General features: G+C 33.7%; 1 protein-coding gene across 7 annotated transcripts in view; it reads left to right on the top strand.

Annotated features, from left to right (window-relative positions):
• The window catches only part of EPHA5 (EPH receptor A5), a 353,202-nt gene that overhangs the window by 179,196 nt on the left and 152,090 nt on the right, over positions 1 to 21,916 (top strand). For 4 of the 7 annotated variants that reach the window (XM_032259284.1, XM_032259282.1, XM_032259283.1 and 1 more), the window contains exons 4-5: positions 2,858 to 3,013; positions 7,825 to 8,160. The exons of 1 other annotated variant lie outside the window; for it this stretch is intronic. In XM_032259284.1, the coding sequence (XP_032115175.1) occupies positions 2,858 to 3,013; positions 7,825 to 8,160 (492 nt within the window). The remainder of the gene's footprint in view (positions 1 to 2,857; positions 3,014 to 7,824; positions 8,161 to 21,916) is intronic. 2 more of the 7 variants (XM_032259285.1, XM_032259286.1) reach the window with 1 other exon arrangement.

Below are 21,916 nucleotides of genomic sequence, written 5' to 3'. Positions count from 1 at the left end.
AAAGGGAATACTATAACTTTGTCTAGCAGGGTTCTATGACCCTTGGAATTCAGGGTCATGTTTTGAAGATGATGAATAATTACAGTTTATGATTTTTTTCTTGGATAATATTGCACCACACAATTTTTTTTCTCTCTAAACATCTGTTTGCATTACTTCAACCACCTCAAATTAAATAATACCTTAGATATTACTCATTATCTTCTCCAACACATTTCTTGTTCTGTTCTCTGAGAAAATGATGCCAGAATTTTCTGTGATGTTTAAGCCAAATACCATCTAGTCATTCTTATAATTTTCCACTCATTCATCTAACTCATTAAATATATCATGAAATTTAGTTGATTTTACCTCATTCTCATTTCTTGAATTCACCTAGTTTTGTTGATCACTGCTGGAACTACTCTGGTTAAATGACATTGTCTCTTTCTGAACCAATACAATAGAAACAAAAGACCTCTTTGCCCCTGTTCTTGATTTTTACCTAGGCTGCTGTGTAATGATCTCATAAACACCACTTTGATCTCATTATTCCCTGGCTTAATAACTTTGCAGTTACTGTATATATATTCCATTTTCATTTGTCAGTTAAACCTTAATAAAGCTGGGACTGGGGGAACTTGCTAATGACCTCTTTCCCTATAAAGGAAAAAGTACCAAATATCTGATAAAAGATATAAGGTTTTAGTGGCCCAGTGCCCTCTTTCCTGTGTAAATTTGTCTCTTCCACTTTATTCTGACTACCTTCCTGATCAATTCTTTAGTATTTTCCATCTCCCTATTTGTTCTCCACCTCATGTGATCCTTTGAAATGATTTCTCTCTTTAAGGCACTAATGCACTCTAACTCAAATTATTTTCCTAATCTTTCAAATTTCAGCAGAGACTCAGCATCCTGAGGGAAGTCTTTTTTAATTATCCAGGTTAAATTGGGTATATATCTTCACTGCTATAGCTCTTTTTTCTTTACCTAGTGTAATAATATTTATAATATTTATGGAATGCCTTTAAGATTCTTAAAGCCAAGGCTATGTCTATCTTGTTACTCTCTGAAATGAGTCCAAGTAGAGTTTCTGGACCACCATACCTGCTGAAATTATTTTGTTCAACTGAACAGAAAGATACATTTATCTACTTTTTACTTTGATTCATATTATTTTCTAGTTCCAAAGCTCCCTTGGGGATTTGAACAGCAGTGTTATATGTGATATAATATAAAGTGTTTAAGTTAGAGCCACGCATTGAAAAGAAAATAAATGACTTTTGTTTCATAAATGGTAAATGAATTCCAAATACTTAGAACATGTGAATTGATACTTCATATCTTTGAAAGCAAATAGTGTTTAAAGAGAGAATGGTTTTACTAAAAGGATAACAGAAGAAAAATTGAATAACTTAGCTATGTATGGTGTTGGCTGCTACGGCAATCCTATTATAAGAAAAATAATATTTTAAATCTTCTCCTAATCATTTAACTACAGGAATGTCCCTAATACAATCAAAAAGCTCTTCTTATCTTTCAAATACCTTCACATTCTCTCAGAATTTATAAGAACATTAAGGCTTTACTATCACTATAATTAGATCTACTGAAAAGAATACCTTCTCAATTTTGCCAGTTCCTGATTATTCATGGTGATGGCAGAGAGCCTTAGCATGGATTACTAAAACATGAAATCATTTAGAGCATATGAAAATTGGCCCCAATTCATTATGTCTATCAGAAATTTCTACTGAAATACAAGTTCCCCTTTGGGCTTCGGCAAATGTGCATGATACTTCAGTGTATGTAGTGAGCTTTGAAAATAGAAAAACATAGTTGATAAGCCTTACGTAAAGTAAGCTACACAAAGCATTCAAACCACCAGTTTAGTAGTCTTCAAGTGACACATACTGAGCAATTAGAATATTAAAGTTTGGCTTTATTAGCTATTGAGAAACAAGAATAATATGAACATGTAGGAAATCCACAGGATATAAAGATTTACTTCATGAGCACTTACCTGACCATAAGCTTAGAAATACTAACAGAAATATCAGAAAACACTTTCTTTATGTGATTCTAAATAGTTAAGTTATAATATTCATGCCACTCTATTCATTCATTTACACCTTTCGTAGAGCCCTTTTAATGCCTTTTGTGTTCAAACACTGGAATAAGTAAGTGCAAAACTGAATAAGACATAATGTTTGCCCTTAAGAAATCATTACAATTTGTATAGTATATAAGCCTTGCTGATGTTAGAATAAATGTTGAATCAGTAGGTGTCTCAAAGAAAAGTTCTAAAATGAAGTAAATGTAAAACAAATGTCAACTAACTCCTCCTGAAATCAAAATAATATGGTTGATATACCAGGTCATCTATGCATTCTCTCCAATCTAACAGAATTTATGAGGCATTTAGCACTGACTAATTTATTTATTATTCAATAAAAAATTTTGAGCAGCTACTTTTTATCTTGCAATTTTAGCATTACATGGAATAATATTAATCTCTTTAGCATAGTTGTGGTAATAATAAAGTAAGTGAAAATCATACACAAAGCACTGTTTTAAGTTTTAAATACATACAAGTATTTGCCTTTTATCAATATAATTCCCTGTAAGCTCCTGTAGCATAAAAATCATTACAAGCATGTACATTCCATAAATATTTAAGTACTTTAAATTAATATTTGATTATTTGAATGAATAACCTGGTATTTATGATCCAGAAGCTTATGAAAAATTATTGCAATTGGTGCAAAGATTGTGTTATCTGTAATCTGCGTATACTAGTCAAAGTAATGGCATTATTCACAAAACAAACACTGCATCTGTTTCAGGGAAAAGCTTAGTCTCTTATTTCTTTTGACAGTGTGCAGACCTGGGTTCTTCAAAGCCTCACCTCACATCCAGAGCTGCGGCAAATGTCCACCTCACAGTTATACCCATGAGGAAGCTTCAACCTCTTGTGTCTGTGAAAAGGATTATTTCAGGAGAGAGTCTGATCCACCCACAATGGCATGCACAAGTAAGGAAACCCATGGATATTTGGTGATGCTAACTTTCACCAGTTTTGAGGAAACAACATGATGGAGCCTGTTATATTCTATTAACATTTCCCCCAAAACAGGCATAATGTTTAATCTTCTCTACATAGTTTTCACCAATTTTCAGTCTGTTTGAGTAAGCACTGAAAAATTTTGAGTCTCCTTTACCTCTCAATGTTAGATGCATCCATTTTTCCTAACTTCAAATTCAACACCTGAGACACAGATACAGAATTTTTGCTTTTATAATGTGGCTTATTTATGTGTTCATGATAACCAAATATGACTTTGATAATCTACTTCCCAGTTTACATTAAAACATCTTCTTCTTCCTCATCCTTCTCCTTCTTTTTCTTGTTCCCTTCTTCTTGTGTTCTTCTTCTTCTTGTTCCCTTCTTCTCTTTTTTTCTTCTTCCTTCTCTTCCTCCTCCTCTTCTTCTCCTTCTCCTTCTTCCTCTCCTTCTTCTCTTCTTCTTCTTCTTCTCTTCTTCCCTTTCTTCTTCTCTTCTTTCTTTTCTTCTTTCTTCTCTTCTTTCTTTTCTTCTTCTTCCTCTGCCTCTGCCAATTTTCTCATTACATAATTATGTAGCTGGTGGAGCTTACACCATCTTGTTCTAACCTGCCCCAATAAAGTCACTGATAAAGTAAATTTTAAAAGAACACATGAAACATTTCAAGGACATAGAGAACTGGGAGTGGCAAATCAGATTTGAATCAGATCAGAGTTGCATAGACCAATTTTTTTGCTAGGGTTCTCAAGCAGCTGTCATGTTTCTTGTTAGTCAGTGTCCTTAACTATTATTTAATATATTTGCTGATGGTTAGTAGAGTACATGAATAGTGAACACTGAATTTCAACATTTCCAGTGGATGTATCCACATCTTTCAACATTTTTAGTTTTCCATATATATATATTTCCATAATATTTTGTTTTCCATATATTTCTGAGAATGTAACACATTTATACATTTGTTTGCTTGATGACAATACTTTCAGAGTTTTCCACAAGCAAAGGTTCTGTAGCAAATCAAACAAAAACAGAAAATGAAAGAGAAGGAAAGTGAATCTCTTTCTCCTCATATTGTGTAATTTCCATGAACTGCCTGGATTTACTATTTTAGGTCCCAGGAAGTTGAAGCTGCTTTCAAAAGTGTTCATAAAAACTTGAAATGTTAGTATCCCTCTCTAAATTTAAAAATGCAGTGCAGATTATTTTGTTATCAAAGAATCACAAATTGAAATTGTATCTGAATTTCGTAATGTCTAAATTTCAGAGTCAGTGAAATATATTTTCAGATATCCTTAAATCATTGCTATTAATTAGCTTTACATTGTGATTAATCAGCTTTACATTGTGAAGACCATTCTTTTTATCCCAAGACTGATGATTTTATGGGTTAGCTGCTTACTAGTGAAAAAAATTTCCTCTTCAAATTGGTAAATACCATTATTACAAGCACTTTTGTAAGGATACATATGAATGGAGAATATATAAACTATGATTGGATGTGATGTGTTTTGGTTGCAGTGGAGATTTAAATAATTATTTCCTTATGAAAGCAAAAGAATGCCCAAGTAACAGGGAAAATGTTGGGTAGACAACAGAGTTGTAAATTAAAGAGAAAACCGTGTTTTGATTTACCCTTTACATTTTATTAATTTTCTAATTAGTATTTTTCTTAAGTGTTCTACCCATGATTTTTCTTTTTTTCAGCATAAATGTGAACCTCCCTTTCTGTAAATCTGTTAGGTTTGGGAATGGGGGTGGGTCATTAGGGAGGAAGCTGTGCTTTGGTGGCAAGGACTGCTTAGCACTTTTTTAGGACCAAAGCCCACAGTCAGGCTTCACATTTCTCAGTTTCCTGGCATGTGAATTTCTAATACTGTGTTGTCAAATGAGTACTAATTTGTATGTATTTCTCAAAAAAAAAAAAAAAAAAAACCTACTGGGACTGATGTATAAGATTTTTCTAATACATAATCTGTGAGTGTGTGTGTATGTTTAGTTGCACTCATAATACCACAAATACTACATATGATTTCCTTTTTGCTTGATAGGTGTTCAAATGAAGATCTTGAGCTTCACTTTGGCTTTGGCTCTTTGGAACTGAATTTATAGCTCCAGATTCAATTTTGTTTTATAGAATATACATAGTTTTTAAATCTATGAAACAAATTTTAAAAGCCTACAGAAAAAAAATCAAACAAAAATAAAATCTAGCGTCAAATGAATCTGCTTAAATTAAGGATTAATCTCATAGTTCGACCTATCTTTGATTAGGACAGTGCAATTTCATTACATGTTTTTTGTAGATGCATGTTAGTTCAAGCTTCTACTTTTTACCTCTACTTTAGGGTTTCACTTAGTTTGAGTTTCCTTTTGACTTTAAAGCTGTTTGTACCCCCATTCAAATACTGGGGAGCTGTTAGTAGAAGAGTCAGGAAGAAAATGAGGATTCTGATTCTGATGAATTTTTATAGATTTAGAGGAACGTTGTTAAATGCAAGTATGTTTCAGTTTCAGAATTAAAAAAAAAAAAGCTTTACATTGTTCTAAATTAGATATATTTCTCAGAAGTTAAGCCTGTAATTTTTATCTTAAATTTCATTTTATCTGTAACATTGCACTATTAAATAAGCTAAAATTTGTAGTAAACAAGAATACGTGTATTTCCAGGGATATCATTTGACCCAGCAATCCCATTACTGGATATCTACCCAAAGGATTATAAATCATTCTGCTATAAAGATACATACACATGTATTTTTATTTCAGCACGTTTTATAATAGCCAAGTAAAGCAAATACAAGCCAAATGCCCACCAATGATAGACAGGATATTTCCATCTTAAGAAATTATTTCAACTTAAAGGGGACTATTATATATTGAAGTATGTGAGATGGCAGGTACGACAAAATTCATAGGATTCAACCATAAATATGGTCAAGGTGGAGTTTGCTTTTTTTTTTTTTTTTTTTTTTTCAAAGCTGTCAAGTGTTTAGTTAAGGGGTTCCTTCATTTAAATTAGATTTTGGCCAGGCGCGGTGGCTCACACCTGTAATCCCAACACTGGTGGGATCACTTGAGGTCAGGAGTTAAGAGACCAGCATGGCCAACATGGTGAAACCCCGTGTCTACCAAAAATGCAAAAATTAGTTGAGTGTGGTGGTGGGCCCATGTAATTAATCCCAGCTACTCAGGAGGCTGGCTCAGGAAACTCACTTGAACCCAGAAGGTGGAGATTGCAATGAGCCAAGATACCTCCAGTGCACTTCAGCCTGGGTGACAAAAGAAGATTCTGTCTCTAAATAAATAAATAAATAAATGACATTCTATCCAGCTAAATCTTAAATATCAGTTAGCTTTCTTATCACTTTTTAAACTATCCCTCAAAAGTCATGACTTAATAAATGTTAGTTAAAAATCGTTAATTTTGATATTTAGAACAGACAATGCATATTAAGATAACAGATCATCCTAAGGAGCTTAATTTATGCTTATGAACCATTTAATTACTATCATACTCTATTTTAATCTCTGTAAGGAGAAATGTCCAAATTGTCTCTGTGACAAATATAAACGTATTTTCTCTTTGAGATTATACGTTTAGCTGGTGATATAACGTTAACAGCTAACTGAAGTTTTAACTAAATATCTAAATGTTGACTATAGTGTTAGACATCTAATTAACTTTTTTTATCTCTATTATGCTAATCGAGTTCAGGAATAATTAAAATAATTTACAAATAGGATATGGTTACCCTTAATCTAAGACATTTATAAAGCAATTCTAACCATGGATTTCATTACTCATATTTTAGTGGAAATATTTCATCTTATTGAAATAAGATGATTCTGAATATAAAACATATTTTAAAAACTACACTCAGCTTCAATTAAGAAAGATATAAAAAATAAAGTATCCAAAAATACTTCATGTGGTTAGGAAAGTTTTACTCCTAATAGCTATTAGTAGCTAGCACGTTATGATTCTATGAAACTATTTGAGTTAAATGTATTTCGTTTCTTATTTTCGTAGATTATTGGTGTTTGAAATTTGTTCTATTGATCATTCAAAATGTGAACACTTTTATTCGTCCTATTGCAGTCCCTTTGAAGGTTATTTTTAAAATAAATTTCAGATTTTAAATTAAGTAAAATTCAAAACTTGCAGAACTGTAATATTGCAGAACTGTAACTGTAAATATGTTTTACTGTAAATCGTAATTTTGACCATTTATTTAAGTTCTAATGCCTTTTTGATATAGAATAGGGAGTTTCAAATTTTGTTGGTGATGTGTCAATTAGATATGCAATCTATTTTGAAGCAAGCTAAGGTTATTTTTTTTTAACTTGCAAAATTTTTAGTCAGGAGCAATGCTGAAAATTCTGTTTTCCTATGCCTATTTCTTAGTAGGTACTTCGTGTTTACTTTGTAGGTTATAGGGATTAGCATCAATGAGGAAATATTCAGTTCAATCCCCAAAGAAACTCACCAGTTTTTAAATATATACTTTTATATAATCATATTTGTGGATCCATAATTTTACTCAATAGTTGTTTACACATATGTGAAGCAAAACATTCTGCTTTTACTTAGCTAAGTCATTTCCATAGGGAATAAACCCCTCTATTGTTCCTACAAAATTATGAAAACAAAACTACAGATTATGACTTAAAAGATTTATTGCAAATCTATTTTTTCCTTCAGACCAGGAATTCATGTGGTAAATAATGCCTAATTAATATCATCTTAAAATTTGTTTTTCTTACTTTACTTTGCAAACCAGGACCCCCCTCCGCTCCTCGGAATGCCATCTCAAATGTTAATGAAACTAGTGTCTTTCTGGAATGGATTCCGCCTGCTGACACTGGTGGAAGGAAAGACGTGTCATATTATATTGCATGCAAGAAGTGCAACTCCCATGCAGGTGTGTGTGAGGAGTGTGGCGGTCATGTCAGGTACCTTCCCCGGCAAAGCGGCCTGAAAAACACCTCTGTCATGATGGTGGATCTACTCGCTCACACAAACTATACCTTTGAGATTGAGGCAGTGAATGGAGTGTCCGACTTGAGCCCAGGAGCCCGGCAGTATGTGTCTGTAAATGTAACCACAAATCAAGCAGGTAAGTGCCATGCCCAAGCAAACTGTGTATGTTAGGCCTAGCTCTGTCAATTATTTCCATAGCAAAGAGCCAGGTTGACTGAAATCTATGCGAGAACTTTCCATTAACCGAAAGGTCAGGACTTAAACTATAACACATCAAAAATGCTTTTGAAGTTTTAAATAAATGAAAGCTAAAGCTTTTTTAGCAATAACATTTGCAGAAAAAAAGAAACACTTTTAATTGAATTTTTTTCATTAGAAATACATATGTGGATCAAATCCATTTGAAGCAAAATTTATCTCATATAATTTCATAGCATTCATTTTTATAGCTCAAATCTATTTTTTGTTTCCTTTAATTTTTAAAAACTCATTAATTTAGCATGTAATCAGGCAGGTTTTATTTGCTTGCTTGGCAACACAGGTGAATTTTCTTAGCAGATCATAAATCTTCTCATATTATTTCAACTATTGTAGCAAAAAATGCATGCAATAAAATTGTCTTTGCTAAGTTCATTTATCAAAATTAGAATAGCTATGAAGTATTATACAACCACATAAAAACACTTCTATATACCATATGAAAATTGTGGAATTATTAGGAAGTAGTTAGGCAGTAGGGAATACAGTCCTGTTTGAGCTATTGATTTTTCTATATTTTCCCTCAAATGTTCACTTTTAAGCAGATTAACAGGGAAGACTTCTTTCCTAGTAAGATAAAAGCCAAAGATAAACTACAGCTGATTTAATAATTCAACCCACTATGTGGCAAGAGTCATTCTAAACCTAAGAGTAATTTGTAGCATGTTTTTTCCACCAACAGGTATCTGGGAGGGGAAGAAAAAGGCATTAAAAATCAAAAAGTTGTTCCTCTATCAACTGGCTACTACTCTCAGTCCCAAGTATAGTACCCTTGTCATCTCCTTAGTACTTCAGGTGGGCTTTGGTCAGTGAGCACATCCTTGCCACCAGTAACTCACAAAGAAACAGGATGTTTGAGTGAATGAAATCAGGCTTAGTTTGTATAATATTAGTATAAGTTTGTAGGTTGTGGAATGCTAGGCTTGATGAGGAATGCTGTTGGTTAGAAGTCTCAGTCAACATAATTAATAGGAATTGTTGGATATCTCAGGTAAACCAAGTGGCTATGTTTTAAGAATAAGAAAATGTATGCAGTTGAGTTCACTGATTGATAAACCTGAGAGAAACATTCAAAATTACCCCAGATTGTGTAAAGCATGTGATTAATGTAGCAGGAATTATTCTATACTATACATGATCTTACCCACATTGAATACTTGTCTATGGCATTGTTTTCCATTAGAACACATAATACACACATATATGCCACTTTCCCCAGTGAATCATTTATAATTTTTACCTAAACTAAGCTAACCTAATAGAAGTGCTAAAGAGCCAGACAGGAATAATGAAAATCAATTTTTTCTTCAGCATAGACTCAGCTTCAGGCAATGCTACCATGTGTTGACTTTTCATCACCTTATCTAGACATCAGAAGTGTTCATAAATGTGTACTCTCTTCCCATATTAGAAAAATATTGGCTTGAATCCTTTGGTTTGTCTTCATATGCAACATCTTTCAAGTTTGCTTGCTCCTGTGTATTATCTTCTACCAACATAGTGTAAGCATGTCAAATAATCACTAAGAGTTGTGTTCCTTTAGAATAACATTCTCCAGCTTACAAAACCTTAACTTCTTTGAAAGGCATCCCTTTCATAAACTAAATAGGGGAAATAACTGTTTATTTTTTAATGGTGTACTCAACAAATATTTGTTCTAGTTGCCTTTAATTTTCTGGCCTCTTCAGCCTCCAAAGTATATTATTTCAAACTTGAATATCTTGAATACCAAAAAAAGATTAATTTTCATCCAGGTGGTCAATATATAGGTGTCTTATAAAACAAATTTTTGTATTCACAGCGACAATTTTGTTGACTTTTGGTTGCTATTTGTTTGAGTTCTCACTGTAACATTTTGTAAACCTACCCAAAAAATCAAGATCCTTCTCAGTATCAACATTCCAGAACCACTAAGTCTCACAGTACATAAAAATATGGCAACTTTAAATTGTAGGCACTCAATGGATTCTTCTTGAGCTCCTGCCCAGAGATAGTCAATTGATCAAGACGGAAATTGCAACAGAAAAGAGTTTAGTACATGTACAGCCAGCTAAGCAGGAGACCAGAGTTTTATTATTACTCAAATCAGCTCCCCCAAAATTCAGAGGTTAGAATTTTATAGATAGTTTGGTGGGCAGGGGTTTAGGGAATGGGGAATGCTGATTGGTTGGGTCAAGTATCAAATCATAAGGAGTTGAAGGTGACCTCCTGCATAGAGCCAGTTTCTGGGTGAGGGCCTCAAGGCCAGATGAGCCAGTTTAAGTGGTCTTTATGATGCCAGCTGATCCATCTAAATGCTGCAGGGTCTGAAAATATCTTAAATACCAATCAAAGGTCTTAAAATAGTAATGTTAGCCATGGGAGCCATTAGGGAAGTTAGCAATCCTGTGGATTCTGGCTGTATGACCTCTGAGCCATACTTTTTTAATATTGTGGCTAATTTGTTAGTTTTACAAAGGTGACATGGTCCTCAAGCAAAGAGGAGATTTGTTTCAGGGAGGAGTTATCATTTTTGTTTTAAAGCTAAACTATAACCTAAATTCCTTCCAAAGTTAGTTCAGCCTATCCCCAGGAATGAACAAGGGCAGCTTGAAGGTTAAAGGAAATATAGAATCAATTAAGTCAGATCTCTTTAACTGTCATAATGTTCTCACTGCTTGGATTAGTCTTCTTGCACTGCTATAAATGCCTGAGACTAGATAATTCATAAAGAAAAGAGGTTTAATTGGCTCATTGTTCTGCAGGCTGTACAAGAAGCATGACAGCTTCTGCTTCTTGTGAGGCCCCAGGAAGCTTCCAGTTATGGCAGAAGGCAAAGAAAGAGCTAGGCATCTGATGTGGTGAGACCAGGAGTATGAGAGACGCAGAAAGTGCTACACTCTTTTAAACAACCAGATCTCTTGAGAACTTTCTATCATGAGAACAGCCCTATGGAGACAGTGCTAAACCATTCATAAGAAACTGCCCCCATGATCCAATCACCTCCCAGGAGGCCCTGCCTCCAACATTGGGAATTACATTTCAACATGAGATTTGGGCAGGGACACAGACCCAAACCATATTACTCTTAAAATCTCTGCAAAGTTGGTTTCAGAATAACTCCTAAAATGTCTTAAGTTCAATGCCACAACCACGGAGAAACACTTTTTAAGTACCCAAATTGCAGAAAGGGGGTTGTAGTAGTTTTTAATGCCTAAATATCTTTTAAGAATTAAATTGAAGAAAGTTATCTTCACCATATGTGGTTGTTATATAAAACTTCTTTCAGCAGATTTTAAGTTTAGCTTTGAGATCCTCTAAAGATTGTTTTCAGAGAAATATGTTTCTTTCTTAAATAACTCATTTCAACTTTATAATTAGCCTCAACAGTTGTGTTGGTATTTTCTGAATGATTTTGTTGGGGCACAGGAAATGCTTCCCTTTTGCCGTCTTTGTAAGTTTGCTGAGATCACTGAAAATAAACAGCTTAATAGGGAAAATCTTCCATAATAAATTCATTAACACTCTCATGGATGCGGTAATCCACATATATAAGACTCAAAGAAAGGCCTAATTGTTGAGGCTTATATATCCTATCCATATAGACTGAGAAATGGGGGGGGGTTGTAAATGGGGAAATAAATGATCTCAAAGAACAATGGCCTGAGATAAATTTTCTCTGATCCTTGGGGGAACCTTAATGAGAAGATGAGGGGAGGAACTTCACTATGGACAAAGATTTTCTTACTATGCAAATAAAGTCTCCCAGGTAATCTCTGGAAGATTCCCTTAGAGTAATAAAGTTTGTCTGAGCATGGTGATGACTTTTAGTCTCTTCTCTTTTCTTTTCTAGTGGTTAATCTTTCCTGATTATTTGATGAGATTTCTAGGAAGGAGGCTTTAAGACAATCACATTTCTTTTGAAAAGGAAGTTTCCCTTAGTCGAGGACATTTCAGTGAGAGCTCCTCCCTGCAATTGTGAGATGTAGGGAACAGGGAAGAAACAAGAAAAGGTTAGATACTTTTTGGTTCTCAGGAAACATCTAAGGTCTTCTGATTTCTTTTAATTCAAAGTGCTCATCATGTCAAAGCACTATATGTTCTCTCTGCACTCGAACAATATATTTCTGTGTGTGTTATAGCAATAAATTTATGAACTGTCCAGATTCAAAATTAGATTCAAAAAGTATAAGAAGAAAAATAATGTGTGTTCAAGTTGAAAATTTTGCATTAGGCTGATAGTCTATAGAGGTGATTAAAAGATCTATAAATGTATATATGGAATTTAGACATTTTCCAAACCATTATATTATTATGGAGTCTAGCAACTTGCTTTTAGGGGAAGCTATCTGAATTAAAACAATACTTTTTTTCATGTAATATTCAAATTACAAAAATTTAAAGAAAAGCCAAATACTAGAATTGATTCAATTTTATGGTTCTTGTAAAATGTAATTATAATAATGATATTGACCAGTAAGAATTCTAAAATTGTGAGAATTTTCTTGGTGAAGAAAAATAAGCATGTGTAAAGGGAGCGAAAAGCAAGAAAAAAGTATATGTTGCATAATGTAAAGAAGCAGTGGCTATGAGAAAGGGAAAAGTGATAAGAAAATAAAATGTGAATATGTTAGTTATGTAAAGAATTCTTTAGCCAAATTACAAAGGGGATAAAATATAAATAGCAGATAAAGAAATTAGAGGATAAAATAGTTGATATGCAAATAGTGGATATGCAAATTAGAGAATAAAATAGTGGATATGCATAGTGTTCACTATTAAGCTATTGATCTTATAAAAGGAATAAAATTATTGAGTTCCTGAAGTTTTCTAATGACTCTTTCATATATAATGCATTCTTATACAAAATTGATTTACATATGATAACCTTTCTTTGCCAAAAAAATTTAGATTTGTTTACATAACAAGACTTGTGTTGTTCTCTCCTATTCTTTTAGGACTTCTAAAATTTAGCTAGCTATACAGATGAATAGAGACATAACAGCATATAGTGTAAAATAAAAAATTATATTCAAAGCAGCTACTTTGAAAGTTTATCTTATCACAAAATAGTGTGATTTTATGTTTTTCTATGAGTATATATTTTGTTTTCCCTTTAAAATAATTTTGCACCAGGCATTTCTAAGCTTAAGCTTAAAGCTCTTTCAATGTACACATGTATATTTTGTCCCAACAGAAAATAAGCTCATTCTAACCACTAAACCAAAATTACAAATAATCAACATGCCAAGGTACAGAATTCTAATTCTGGGCTGAAGCAGACAAATTTTAATTTGAATATAGGCTCAGACTCTTGGAACCTTTTTTCAGAGGGCTATATTGACATGTGATGGGTAGCAAAATGCAGCAAACTTGCACCTTACCTTGGAAGGCATGTTCCAACCTGTCCCAGATGATCAGAAATATCACCAAGGTAGATAGTACCTATATTTGCATGGGTTTTATTTTTGGTTCTTGCCCAAATGTCTACAGGATGTTATAATACCAGTTCACTATGTCTTTTCAATTTGATGCCATACTTGTATTTGACCAGCATGATGTCTCATAAGATGTTGAAGTGATCAATGTTCCCAAAGACTAAATCTATAAAACTGAAAATTTCAGAGAATATTAGAACAACATGGTGAAAGCACACTGTTGTTTCTGCAAAAAGGCAGCAAATACTTGTTGGTAATCTCTGTTTACTGAGATATTATAACTTAAAAAGAAAAAAAAACGGTAGCCTGTTAAACCATTATTATAATATTGAGTGCCAGGGTCTTTGTTGATTCTCTTTAGTGAAGGAACCACATTGCCTGTACTTAAACCACCACTTGATTAAAGGTATGTTTTGTTTTACAAGATTAATTTGTCTTCCATGTAGACTGAATAGGTAAGGTAAATCGGCTCACATGTTTATAAGTCCCGGTCTTTTTTCTTCCATGTTTGTTACGATGATCATAGTTGAAACGTCCCCCCAGGGATTTGTGTTTCCTCTTTTGGTAGGAGGGAAATACTCAGAGGTCTTTAGTTTGGCCATTACTAGAGTTTGACAGCTTTGATATCATGGGCCACTGAGTTAAAAAGACATTTCTTCCAGTTACAGTGTAAATCTTCCAAATACACATCAAAGATCTAGTAAAATAATCAAAAGCTGAAATGGAAGTACCACTGTATCAACTGTAAAATGAGCCCAGGACAAAATTCCATTCATCACATGAACCTCATAACCTCTACTTACACCAGTGATTTTTAGTGATAGTCTGAATCCACCAAGATCGGTGTTAGCTTGAAGGCAGTATTCAACTACCTGTGAAAGGTCAGGGCGTTTATACCCACCGCCTTTCCTCCCCAATGTATTTTAAAATGGTAGGAGATATCTTTCAGAAAAGCTAGAAGGAAGATGTGCAATACTAACCTATGATGCTATCGCAGAGTCCTTCTTCAAGAGTAACCCTGTTTCTCTTCGTTTAAGTTGTCATGGGGTAAGTAAACTAATTCAAATGTGAAAACTATTGACAGGTCATGACTAATTAGGTCACTAAATTTAGATTTTTACTTCCCAGATTTTGATGTCATTGGCAAGGATCAGATTACTTGTTATTTGGTTCCCTGCATGCCAAAGTATTACATTTTTTTTACCATTTATATCCTGCTACCTATTATGAGATCCATGTCCACCCTCTTTTCAGTGGTAAAGTACTCCTAAAACCTAAAGAAATGAAATCATGTGAATGTAGCTTCACTCTCCGTGTTCCCCAGTATAGAAAATAGAAATTATAGAGGTTTTTTTTTTTTATTTTTAAATATAGCATTGTCCTTATCATTCTTTTTATTGGTATGGTGAAAAATGTATCTCCTGAGGTCTTTCTGAAAATTTAGTCAGTGGGTGATTTTACAGGTTTCGAAAAATAAATCCACCTTAACTTTCATATATCAGTAGGTCATTGAATTCTTGTACATCAAAAAGAGGAACTCCAAGTGTCTGAACTTTATTTAACTTAGCCTATTTCTCAGTCCAGATTTTGGCCAACTAATTGAAGAAGCATTTAGCACCTAAGCCAGCTACCAGAAGTAGCACACTGACTCTCGAATCTCTAATCAGATATTTATACCAGCTTGAATTAAAATTCTTTCTTGCTTCTATATCAGGAACACGTAAAATCCATTTTCACACATGTTCCCCCATGCATTTTCAAATTTAGCTATAAAATCTTGTGAGCCTCATATTCAAGAAGCTTCCAGTCCTCAGTATTAACTAGATAATTGGCTCCCAAGAGAATGTTGGGATTTTGAGTTCAAATGGAATAATAGATTTGGTCAGAAAGAGAATTGCTCTCTTCCAACCATTAACTACCTCAAATAAGATATGGCCCTGATATGGAGCAGCTTCCTTAGTCATGTGTTAGACAGCTGAATCTGCTAGCAAGAAGGACTCAATAAGTTTTAGCAGATGATAATATTTTCAGTCACCTGAACAGTCTTATTTATCCAAACATTCCAATGTTCCTGATTTAACTTTTTTCCTCAGTCAATAATCTTCTTTTCTTAAAAGGCAAGTCAATAAATTAAATCATCTTTGTAATTCAGAAATTTATGGAAAATACTTGAATTTTGATGTATAGCTATGTCGTCCTTTCCACTATATGAGACAAGAAATGCTCTGATCGTTTCAATGTGATTTAAACTAAGAACTTAATCTTGCAGATGATTATTTTATTTCCTTAAACTCTGAAGTGCATTTAGACACAACCAACCTTTGTTGGATTTCTTAAATTTCTCACGACTGTATAGTGGAATTTGACCACCAAAAATATAATCTTCAGTATTATTTGAGGTGAGCACAAGCAATGAGCTGCATGCCCTATATACCAGAAGTTGTCAGACTGTCATTCTCTAACACCAGATGGATCCTTGCTGCACTGAAACACAGTAGTCTGATCACTGGTCCTATAATCCCATTCTCTTAATAGACTTGCCTACAACACTCCTCTCCTGGGAATTTTTATTGTTGTTTTTAAATGTTTGTGTTCCTAGTTGCAAATAAATTCTACTCTGGCTAGTTGAAAACAGAAAAGAGAACTAATAAAGAATACGAAGTTGCTCGTAGACTCACTGAGACTAGATTCAAAGATTAGAATATAATTTTAGAGGAACAATGCCCCAAACTCTACCACAGATCTGATGAAGCTGTACATTACCACTGTAGCTGTCGAGCAATGAATGGCAAGGTCTTTATTTTAACGCAGTTGCTATTGCCACAAGTAGCATTGCTGTTTCTGGATCTCAAGCTCCAAAACTACAAAGAAAGCATCAGTATTTCCACCAGCAACATCTTCATGTTTTTCTTTCACTTTCATCAAAAGAAAGCCCAAAACAAAAACTTAATGAAGAACATGGTTTCTTAATTTGCCTTTTTGAATAGAGATCTTGCCTGGGCCAATGGGTTTGATGTATCTGAAGCCATACACCTTTATCCAAGCAGAAGGGGGTATTTTGAATTCTGATAATTTTGTTGGAAACACAGGCTTGACTACTAGAGCTTTTAAATATATAAATATATAAATTGCCATTCAAAAGATGATGAATTTGGCAAATATCACTGCATATTTATTCAAATTTGAATGAAAATTTATACCTAGAATTTATAAAACAAGTCATCTGAAATATTTAGAGAAAATCTGGTTTTACAATTAATTGAGATTTGTTCATCCTCTCTCCCTCTCTCATCCCCTTTCTCTTTCTTTCCTTCCCCCCTTTTCTTCTTTCCGCATCTCCTTTCTTCCTTTATTGTTTCCTTCCTGTATTCTTGTGTTTTTTGTTTGTTTGTATCTCAGGGGTTGAAGGCTGAGTAAATAATATGCCTTAATTCAGTGTGCATTTTCATCTTAGAGCCAAACAGGACCCTCTTTTGGTTTATATATTTTTTATGTACCCACTTTCATTTTTATCCTAAATCTACTTGCCATTTATCTACACTAAAGAGCATCCATTTTAATGTGTTTATTTTTCATAAAGAATTACTTAAAATCATATGCATATGTTTTTTATTTAATAGTTGTATAGCTTTTTATATATAATATTTTTTCACCATAATCATATTTTATAAATCCATACACGTTATGACCATGTAATATGCAGCTTATTACCACAATACATCCATGTCCACTGCACTTTTCATATCAACTCACCCAGTAATGGAGACCCAGGTTTTCCTACTGCCCAATTTGTGGACATTCTGTAATCAGCATAAAACTCTAATACAGTAATGTTAATTGAGTATACACAATATTTCATATCTAAAATATAAAAAGGAAAACAAAGGCAATAACAGTAGTTTCATTGCATTTTTAGTTATTTCCTCCTTTTCTCTACACAAGATATCTAATATAGTTCTATTGTCCTCACAGTGAAATATACAGAGAAGAAATTCTGTTTGCTTGCATCTAGTACACAGAACGGCAGATTAGTATATTGGTTAGAGATCTGGACTGAGGATCTAACTTTTCTGGGTTCTATCCAATCTCTTCTACTAACTAACTTTTTGATTTGAGTAAATTACTTAAATATCACAGGCCCTCAGTTTTAACACATGTGAAGTGGAAATAAATGGTATTAACGACACACAGTGATCACCACAATCAAATGTGCTAACCCTACAAAACAATTAGTGTAATGCTTGGCATCTCATAAGGTGTGACTACATGTTACTATAGTATTATTTAAGAAACTCTTCAATAATCTTTCAAGTGGCATGAATCTATGCAATAAATTATGGAAAAAATAGGTTTTAGACTTCATGTGTATTATATAGACAGACCCATTGATAAAGTAAAATGGAAAGAGAATAAATATTTAAATGCAAAAAATAATACATAGAACCACGATTCTACAGCTAACAAAAGACAACTGCTTCAAGCTGGCAGGAGTATACCAATAAAGTTCATTTTCTAATGGGAACTATATTTTTAATGATTTCTTAAAATATTGAGCTTAAAATAACGTTAAAGTTCTTCTAATTTTGATAAAATATAACATAAAGAAACAATAATATTACAGGATCAAGTCCAGGTGCCTTGGCTCATGCCTGCAATCCCAGTACTTTGGGAGGCCGAGGAGGGAAGAACACTTGAGACCAGGAGTTTGAGACCAAATTGGCCAATGCGGTGAAATCCCATCTCTACTAAAAATAAAAAAATTAGCTGGACATGGTGTTGCACACCTGTAATCCCTGCTACTTGGGAAGCTGAGGCACAAAAATCACTTGAACTCAGGAGGAGCAAGTTGCAGTGGGCCACGATCATGCCGCTGCATTCTAGCCTGTACAACAAAGTAAGACCCTGTCTTTAAAAAAAAAAAAAAAAAAAAAAAAAAAAAAATTATAGCAATATCAAACTAAGAGCAAATGGAGGAAAATACATTGTATATATAAAATAGATTTATAATTTGTTTTTCATCAAAATATATTTTGAAAAGATATAAATTTTGTTAACTCATCATTTTCATGTGTGAATGGATGCTAATTTGCTAAATCATTGAAGTTTTTAAGGACAAATATGAGACAAATGTTTTGTTTAATTACATATCATGAATATAACTATATTGGCCTCACGCTGATGCTTCTGTGACCATATTACTGTTCTGATTACGGCTGCCAACAAACATATTTTCATTTTACCAATTAGAGCTGCCCGTCTATATTGAAATATTGAAATTTGGCTTCAGTGACCCTCAAGCTCTGTGCTTGTTACCATGTGTCTGCTGCTTGGACAACAGTTCGGAGATGGGATTCTAATCCAATGCGTATTTCTATAATTCATCTCTGATTTATTCAATAAGTATTATGGATGGGGTAGAATATTTATAGAAGTCATCAAAATTCATGTTTTGTTCATTGACTTTAGAATCTTGCCAGAGACTCACCTTATTTCTAAAAAAGCACTTCAGGGCCTTCTGTTCCTTCTCCTTCTCCCTTCTAGCTACAATAATGTCAGAGGCAGCATAGCTAGCATGTTTCAGTACTAATTGTGTGCACATTCCTATGCAAAGAACTGTATTGCAATTTCCTTATTTGATACTAGCAATATCCTCTTGACAAAATACTATTCCCATTTCTGGGATGAAGGAACTGAAGTTTAAAAATGTAAAATGGGTCAGGCCTGTGGCTCATGCCTGTAATTCCAGCACTTTGAGAGGCCGAGATGGGTGGATCATGAGGACAAGGGATCGAGACCATCCTGGCCAACATGGTGAATCTCCGTCTCTACTAAAAATACAAAAATTAGCTGGGCATGGTGGCATGCACCTGAGTCCCAGTTCCTTAGGAAGCTGAGGCAGGAGAATCGCTTGAACCCAGGAGGAGGAGGTTTTAGGGAAAAGAGATCGTGCCACTGCACTCCAGTCTGGGTGACAAAGCGAGACTCCATCTCAAAAAATTTTAAAAAATAAAAAGTAAAGTGAAATGATTTCCCCAAGGTCACAGATCTAGTAAGTGAGGGAATAAAAATCTGAAGCAATTCTTACACTAGATCCAGGATGTTCTGAATCATAACAAAATATTGCACATGCTATTTTCTCTACCTAAAACCTATTTTCTTACATCATTGTCCTAGATAGCTCAGTTTTCAAATCCACTTAAATTGCTGTTTTCTTGAAAAAACTTTCTCTGCTCTCCAGTTTAAACATGGCTTTTGAAGGTAACTCTAAGCACAGGAGCTGTAACAATTTGTTCTGTTCTCTATTTTTCTAGAATCTTTTCTTGGGGGACACAATAGTGCTTATTACCACTTGTGATTGTTAAAGTAGTTCATAGATGAATGGGTTCAGTGGTTTTTCTATTCTTCAAATCAGTGTTATAATTCCAATTGCTGACAGTGATGGCATATATGTTTTAAACATTTTAGAATTTTTTCAAATAATTTTACATCAATTTTTGTTTTTGTTTTTGTTTGATGTTTCTTTCAATTAATATTAAGGATTCAGACATGGTACCCTAATTGTAATTAATAGATAGGTTCAGATTTTTTCTAGAACCCTGAAATAAAGCATTATTACTTAAGATCATCTGCTTAGCTGGCCTTAGCCTACTTAGTTAATCTTTCTTCTTTAGATACTATATTTTTAAATTCTTAATTAATTGATTATTTAATTAATTTTTTGCTACATGGGTATATTGCATGATGCTGAGGTTTGGGATAGTAATGATCCTGTCACCAAGATAGTGAGCATAGTACCTAAAAGTTATTTTTTCACCCCTTTCCCCCTCCTCTCCCTGCATGGTCTATCAGATTCCAGTGTCTACTATTTCATCTTTATGTCAATGAGTTCCAATATTTGGCTCCCACTTATAAGTGAGAACATGGGTATTAAGTTTTCTGCTCTTCATTGATTTGCTTAGGATAGTGGCCTCCAGCTGCATTCATATTGCTGTGAAGGACATGATTTTGTTTTTGGGGGGCTATTCCATGAAAGTATTCCATGAAAGACACTAAAATCATGACAAAAGCATGCAGTGAAAGTGACTAAAACCATGCTAGAGATAAATTTTGTGTATTGTGTTGTTTAATGGCAACTCACCGTATTTTCAGTCCTTAGTGAGTTTAGGAGTTACCTGTGTATGTTTGTTACAATGTATTTTCATGGACTCATACCCTGAGTTTATGATTCCGTGTATCCAAGGTAGGGGACAAGAAGCTGTGTATTTTAACACACGCACACATACACACACACACACACACACACACAGTCTGTGATTCTGATGCAAGGAGTGTTTGTCTCATATTATGAAAAAAATACATTTTTAGGAGGTTCTGATATTTATTTTCTACCTCTTATCTAGGGAAATAGTGACAATCTTAATAAGGGGTGTTTTATGTCAGTATGCCCAAATGCTCTGTACAAAATACCTGCTAACAGTCTATTTTTGCACCAGCAATTATTTTGTTAATGTTATATTCTTTCTGTCTTACCTGTGAACTCTATTCTTCCTAATGCTCACCTGGAAACTAGTTGTAAACCTTACTCTTTCATGTCAAATCTGTTTGCAAACAGGTTTGCTGTTCAATGTAAACATGGTCAATGTTCTATTTCCTTTGAAAGCTATCAAACATTCTTGTGGCTTAGCTCAAAATCAGAGCAGCTCAGCTATTGAACTGTTCAATCATTCATCTCATTGGCATGTATTCTATGAATTGATTTGTTAAGAAATGCATATTGTAATTTGATATGCATAGATTATCAATTTGCTTAAAACCTCATGCTGAGGTTTTACTCTCCTTTATTATTATTCCTAGGGAACATAGCTCTTAAAACTTTACCACTGGCTTAAATCATATACATCTTCTTAGCGTGCTGTGTAGATGTAGTATAATACTGAACCCACTGATGCAAAGTCATGCTTAAATGAAACATATACATGAGTCCTGTATTAGATTCTAAACAAAGTTCACTTAGAATAAACAAACATTTTTATACAGCATGTTGAAATAACTTGTTCTTGTTATTTCATGAAATTGATTGCCATGCATTTACACACAAAGTATTTATTCAGCACCTTCTGCATTTGTTATGCTCAACTGAACTTTTTAAAAGATGCTAATCTACTCAAAGACATGTTTCATCTTTAGGGGATCCTATTCCCCTTCTGAAGAATTAAG

The sequence above is a fragment of the Sapajus apella genome, unplaced genomic scaffold (genome assembly GCF_009761245.1).
Source record: "Sapajus apella isolate SASKATOON/1434 unplaced genomic scaffold, GSC_monkey_1.0 scaffold108, whole genome shotgun sequence".
NCBI classification, from domain to species: Eukaryota; Metazoa; Chordata; class Mammalia; order Primates; family Cebidae; genus Sapajus; species Sapajus apella.
Note: the sequence above shows the minus strand (reverse complement) of the source record. Positions and strands in the feature narration are given on the sequence as shown.